Source organism: Saccopteryx bilineata, chromosome 11 (genome assembly GCF_036850765.1).
Source record: "Saccopteryx bilineata isolate mSacBil1 chromosome 11, mSacBil1_pri_phased_curated, whole genome shotgun sequence".
Lineage (NCBI taxonomy): Eukaryota > Metazoa > Chordata > Mammalia > Chiroptera > Emballonuridae > Saccopteryx > Saccopteryx bilineata.
Window position 1 is genome coordinate 68,476,881 of NC_089500.1, and position 6,927 is coordinate 68,483,807.

General features: G+C 47.0%; 1 protein-coding gene across 1 annotated transcript; it reads left to right on the top strand.

Moving 5' to 3' along the window:
• The first annotated feature begins 6,342 nt into the window (after positions 1 to 6,342).
• On the top strand, positions 6,343 to 6,653 carry LOC136315355 (ATP synthase membrane subunit K, mitochondrial). Its single transcript, XM_066246877.1, has one exon. The coding sequence runs from the start codon at positions 6,371 to 6,373 to the stop codon at positions 6,545 to 6,547; it is 177 nt and encodes a 58-aa protein (XP_066102974.1). The 5' UTR covers positions 6,343 to 6,370; the 3' UTR covers positions 6,548 to 6,653.
• The last annotated feature ends 274 nt before the right edge of the window (positions 6,654 to 6,927 follow it).

Sequence of the window (6,927 nt, forward strand, 5' to 3'; positions counted from 1 at the left end):
TGCTGAGTGAGATGCCAGTTTGTGCAGAGTTTGTATCTGGGATAAGGAAGGAGATGGGGAACTGAGGAGAATAAGGCTGGTGAGCTAGAAACCTTTGATTCTAAGAAACTCGGATAAGTCAGTGGCTTTGTGAGCACTGAATGTGATTGGGTTTTGGAGCCCAGTGTGTATTTTTTACTTGCCCGCCGGGTGCAAGCTAGGATTAAAGACTATGGCCCACCAGTTTGTGGCTCCATTGTTTCTCTACCGACTGTCCGAATCCAATGCGAACCTGCATGGGCCAGGCGGCTGCTCTGATGGTGGTCCTGGCTGTGACTGCTGGCCTTACAGATGAGAAGCATCAATCATCAGTTTTTCGTTGCAACACCTCAGTTGTTCATTGGTTGCTTTTTCATGTGTGCCTTGACGGTGGGCCTTCAGCAGACCGAGTAACTCCTTACTCAAGTCAGCGACCTTGGGTCCAAGCTGGTGAGCTTTTGCTCAAACCAGATAAGCCCGCGCTAAAGCTGGCAACCTCAGGGTCTTGAACCTGGGTCCTCCGCATCCCAGTCGTACACTCTGCCTGGTCAGGCCATTCAACCTTTTAAAAATGTTTGCCTTTAGGTTTATTACCCTAGTTGAATGACCTCAAGCAAACCACTTAACTGCTCTGTGCATTGTTCATCCGGCCATTCATTCATCAGCCATTTCTAAAGCCGTGTGCTAGTACACAATAGAGAGAGGGCCCCGCCGTCTGGGCGCTCCCAGTCTCAAGGGGCAGACCCACCAGGAATCTGTGCTATAAGAGAAGTAAACTCAAGATGCAGAGAGAGGAATGCACGGAGACTTCTAACCCAGGCTAAGAAAACCAGGAAAGCGTTCTTGGAGGAGCTGCCAATGGAGATGAGTCTTGAAATAGCAGTTAATAAAGGGAACAGCATCTGCAGTGAGGGAACAGTACATGAAAAACATGAGGGCAGAGACACCAGAAAGAGATGGGGGCCTGAAGCTGTGTCTCCATGGATGGTACCTGAGATGGTCACTTCACCAGATTAGACCTGGCTTCCCCCCTTGACCTGCTTTCTTCAACAATTGGTATAAGATTAAGTATGATAACGAATAGGAAAGTATACAGATCTTTAGCTCTTTAGAAACCAGAAGAATTGAAGTGGGAGCCTGACAGGACGGACCCCACCCCTGCTGCTGGAAAGGTGGTGATGGGAGAAGGGACCCATAGTTCCTTTCTCTCCCTCTTGTCAGCGTAAATCAGACTGAGCGGCAGTAAACACAACCCTGTGTGCTGGCACTTGACAGCCAAGGAGACACTGTTATAATGATTTATTCTGAATGCTTTATTGAGCCCCTGTGCCAGGGGCTCCACCAGGGGCAGAGAACCCAATGATGAACAGGAGAGACACACTTCTGCCCCATGGAGCACAAAGTGGGAGGTTTCAGACAAGTAAACAGGTGGTTTCCACAATCACACCCACCCTTCACTACAGCATGCCAGGAAGCCAGGGCTGAGACTCCGTTTCCTGATTTATAAACCGGGAAACAGAGAAGAGTGGTGACTCTCTTAAAGTCACAGCTCGATCACGGTGGTGCAGTGGGAAGATTCCAGGCCTCGGAATCCAAGCCACACTAAAGTCCCACCCTAACTCCAAGCCTTTGTCTTTCCACAGAGACAAACATTATGCCAACCCCTGGAACCAGAGTTAAAATAAAGGAAGCCAACCAAGAATGAAGACCTCAGCGGGTGAGAGGGAGATGACGGAGCAGTGGCCCTCACTGGCCAACTGGACGCACAACAGCAGCAGAGATGGAGAGAATGGACAACTGGACTCAGAAGTCTCTAGCCCTGACTCCAGGAGGGCCTTCATTATTCACAGTAAATCCTTCCACTGACTCCAGTCCTCCCATACAGCTTGCCTCAGACTTTCTCAGACATTCATCTGTTCTGAAGGAAGAGAATGCATTCGTGGGTTCCCTTTGTCATCCTGGCTCCTTCCCTTGGCCCCATCTGCTTCCTCACACCTGGAAGTAAGGAGACAGAGAGGACAAAACAAGCCTGTGGAGAGGGTGCTGCTGCTCTGAATGCCCTATATTGAAATCTCTCCAAACATGGCTGCGGGGGCTGTGGAGAAAGGTCACCAAAGCCTCTGATGAAATGCAAACAGCTGTGGGTGGGGCTTTAACTGTACTGGCTGGAGGAGACCGGCAAGTAATCCGGCCTCTCATCAGGCAGAGCCAGATGTTGGGGCTGTTGGAGGGGGCCAGCTGGGGAGCAGAAATGACAGGAGATTAGCAACCTCTTTCCAGGAGTGAGAGGCACACATTCTCAGTGCAGTAGGAAGATTCCAGGCCTCGGGCAGGGGAGTGACTTTGGGTACCCTCTGCCCAGACAGCCAGAGTCCTGGCTTGAGAAGCTCGATAACCTATTCATTTATTCACCCACTGGCCAATGTTTACTGAGCGCTGACCATGAGCCAGGCACTGCACTCGGTTCTAGGAAACGAGATCAATGAGACACAGTCTTTGTAATCAAGGGCCGTACAGTTTAGGAGGGGAGACAGACAGGTTAACTGATGAGTGGACGAAATGTTGTAAATCTCTGCACAGTGCGGGCACATGGGGCCAGTGGCCAATTCTGCTTGGGGATGTCTGAAAAGATTTTATGGTGGGAGGGTTCGTCTTGAAAGATGAGGAGGGTTTGCTAGGCAGAGAGGGAGGAAAGGTGTCGCAACGTTAATATCAACAACATTCCCTGGGTGTGTGAACATGTCAGACAGGACTCTAAGAGTTTTCTTTACATACGGAATCTTCCAGTTAGTGCTCACAGTGGCTGTATGAGGTGGGTGTATTGTTTTCCCCATCTTACAAATGAGGCCTACTGTGGTTATGAAACATGCCCAATGTGATTTGAGGATCTGAGGTGGTTTAGTGGGACTGGACTCACTGAAATTTGGAGGTGGGATGTGACTTAGATGATGAGGCCAGAGAGGTGGGCTGAAGCTGAATTGGAGGCAGCAAGGCAAGGAGGCCAATTAGGAGGACATTTCAGTGGTCCAGGTGAGACATCATGCACTGATGACTAAGTTGGTGACATTAGCAACAGAGAAAACCTCAACACCAGGAGACAAAAATGGGCAGGAATTTCTGGCCACCCAAAGGAGAAAAAAATATGCTTTGTAGAGTCACACAGATCTGAATGCGGGTCCTAGTCTGTCACTGACCAGCCTTGGGCAAACTGCCCTTTCAGAATCTCTCCATCTATAAAACGGAGGTAATAATGTGAACCATGAGCCTGCTGGCGTCTAATCACTCTAGTCTCTAGACCATATTTTTCACTTAACTGTGAGCTCCTTGAGGGCACATAGTCTTCTGTGTACCGCCAGCACCTAGCACTGTGCCTGAAACACAGTAAGTACATTGGAAGCATTCATTTAAAAACAAACAGCTGGCTCAGCAGTAGAGCGTCGGCCTGGCGTGCAGGAGTCCCGGGTTCGATTCCCGGCCAGGGCACACAGGAGAAGCGCCCATCTGCTTCTCCACTCCTCCTCCTCTCCTTCCTCTCTGTCTCTCTCTTCCCCTCCCACAACCAAGGCTCCATTGGAGCAAAGTTGGCCCAGGTGCTGAGGATGGCTCCATGGCCTCTGTCTCAGGTGCTAGAATGGCTCTGGCTGCAGTGGAGCAACGCCCCAGATGGGCAAAGCATCGCCCCCTGGTGGGCATGCTGGGTGGTTGGGAGCATGCGGGAGTCTGTCTCTCTACCTCCCACTTCTCACTTCAGAAAAATACAAAAAAAAAAAAAAAAAAAGTGAACCAGAATCTAACTGTTTTGGTTTGTGTAATCCTAGAAGGACCTCCTGAGACTAGTATTTACTTTAAGTGGTGTATTTGGGAGATGACCCCAGAAAACCCCACTGGGGGATGGAAGAGTGAAACAAGCACACTGTGGGCAATGCAGCCCCACCTCACTGGAGAACACAGGCAGTGCAGGACAAATGTCAGAGACTCCCCAACTGAGGCAGGAGGAGGCAGAGCCTTCCCCACTGACTCCTGGTCCACTGGTTGAGGGTTGCCTCTGTGATTCTTCTACATTCTGACTTGCCCAGAGCCCAGGTAAGCAGGCTTCACAGTGAGACAAAAAGTCCTTAGGCAGAAAGACCCCAACCTTGGCATGCGGAAATGAATGCCCAGGGCAACAGAGAAGCATCAACAGTGTCTCCACATTAACCATCACTCCAGTCTACATACCAGTTTTCAGTAGAATAATGCATTAAATCTTACCATGAGAATACAATCGGTCAAATGCAGAATGTGAAATGACTGTTTCTTCCACAAATTAATGGCTTGAGAAAAAAATAGTGGGGGTATTATAGATTAAAACAGACTTAAGAGATGTATCAACCAAATGCAGTATGTAAACTTTGGATCCTCATTAGCATAAAAGAGCTGTGAAAAGACAATTAAAAGTATAATCAGAATAAATTGAACATGGACTGAATAAAAGATAGCATGAAGAAATTACTGTTAATTTAGTTGAGTGTGATTATGCTGTTGTGGCAATGTTATTTTTTAAAGTCCTTACCTATTAGAGATTTTACAAAACAGATGAAGCAAATATGGCAAAAGGTTAACAGCTAATTAACCCAGGTGATGAGTGTACAGGAATTCATTATACTCTTCTGCCTGCCTTTCTGCCTGTTTGAAACCTTGTAAGAGAAGAGCAGAAGTGAGGGAGGAGGGGATCTCAGACTACCCGGGTTTGAGTCCTGACTGCTGCTTTCTAACTGAGGAAACTTGAACGAGTTACTTAAATTCTGCCCGTTTCTTCACTTGCAAATTAAGTTAGCAACAGTCTTTAAATCCTAACATTGGGGTAAGGATTAAATGAGTTAATATCAGTGAAGTGCTTCAAACAGCGCTCAGTAAATATTAGCTATTATTAGGCCATCCAGAGCAAATTCCAGTGTGTGATGTGTAGAGAATGCTGGCCTCTGGACCAGTCACATCTGGCTGGATCCGTGTGGTTCTGCAGGGACGAGGCAGCTCTCTCTAAAGTGTGTGTTTGGGAGCAGAGAGGAAGCAGTGTTCAGGCAACGGTAATCCCAAGAGAAGGGAAGTCTCCTACTGGACAAACAAAACTTTTGAAAGGGACGTGTGATTTCCTAGTGCATTTCATGACCAGGGAGTGCAGTATGGGAGGCAGAGTGACGCAAATCCCCAAGGTTACAGAGTGTCCCTGGGAGAACACCGGATAGGGGTGGGGACGGACAGTCGCTGATATTTCTCTCATTCCAGCTGCCGCAGGGGACCCACGGGTCTGGAACAGGAAGCATGAGGTGTGTACTCAATAAGGAGGCCCTGCCCGAGACAGAGTGTCCATTAGTGAGACTCACTGTACATCTAGTGACTCTCATTCTGGAAAGAGGACTGATGTGCAAATTCCAAAGAGCTGTTTCAAAGCGCTGAAGTTGTATCTTTCCGCCTCAAGTCAAGCCTCTGAAACCAAAGGCAGCATTAATGCCCCACCCTGGAGAAGGGGTTTCTGTTTAGTTCCTCTCAGCGGCCTAAAGACACTTAGCCACAGAGAGCGCGAGCAGCATCTGCAGCGGCTCTAGAGTGCCCGGGCTCCGCCCCCTCCCGCGGAGCCTGGCAGATGGAAACCCCTATGGGCTCGCCCCTCCTGGATGGAGTGTTGTGTTTGCTAAGTTCTGGGGACAATAACACACCCCAAACGGCCTTCTGGGCCCCCCGGGAGAATTTTCAGGCGAGGAAACAACTGCTGCTTCCTCCTACCCTCTACCCAACTGACCCTTTTCTGTCTGTCCTGGACTTGAGCGCCCTCTGGGTGACTACACCATCCCAGGAGCTTGGTAATGGGTGCAGAGGGCAATGTGGGACAGTGTGGGACCAATGGAAAGAACTCTGAATTTGCAGTTGGAGAACTGGTTTCAAGTCCTAGTTCTGCCTGGTACTTGCTTATTTATTCATGTGTTCATTTATTCATTTCCCCTGGGGAAGTCAGTTAACCTCTCTGAGCCTCTATTTCCTTATTTGTAAAATGGGAATAATAATAAAACTTTGACCCATGGCTGTTGAGAGATCAAGTGAGATAATGGGTAAAAACAGGAACTCTTTTCAAAATTCAATTTCATGCCGAGCCCCAATACTTAAACCGATTAATGTTTATATGAATAACTGTATTCACTGATATAGTTTACATAAATTTATAATTGTATAATTTATAAGAATCCATGTGTTTTCTAAGTTACGATTTATAATATTAACTTATCCAGGGCAGTACCTTTGTAATAATCAAGGGGCTGCTTTGATGAATATAAGAAAACTGAATGGTGGAATTCGTGTATTTTGCAAGATTGAAGCCATGGCAGGTCCAGAAGCTGATGCTCAATTCCAATTCACTGGTATCAAAAAATATTTCAACTCTTACACTCTCACAGGTAGAATGAATTGTGTACTGGCCACATATGGAGGCATTGCTTTGCTGGTTTTATACTTCAAGTTAAGGTCTAAAAAAACCCCAGCTGTGAAAGCGACATAAAAAAGATTCTAACTGTACTTCATCTGTTAATTTCCCATGCCTGGAGAAGCTAATGTCAACTCATCATGTGATACTCAATTTGTACAATAAATTATGAACCTGGAAAAAAAAAAAAAAAAGAAAACTGAAAATGAAATGCTGGAGGATAGTTTCAGACTTGGGTTCCCTGTTTCTTTCTCCGCTGTATTTTAGTTACACGAATCAAAAATCCTGAGTCACATAAGTCAGTAGTTATAAATAGCAGCAGGGTTTTAAACCCTGTAATCTTAGGATCCTCTTAATACTCTTAATTCCAGAAGCTTCAAAGAATAGTGGGGATTTCCCCTCAAAATGAGTCAATACGCCACTTTCCCAAAGCAGCTCAAATTCCTTATTTTAAC

Coding starts and splice junctions, on each gene's coding strand:
- LOC136315355 (XM_066246877.1), top strand. CDS start 6,371: ATGGCAGGTCCAGAAGCTGATGCTCAATTCCAATTCACTGGTATCAAA.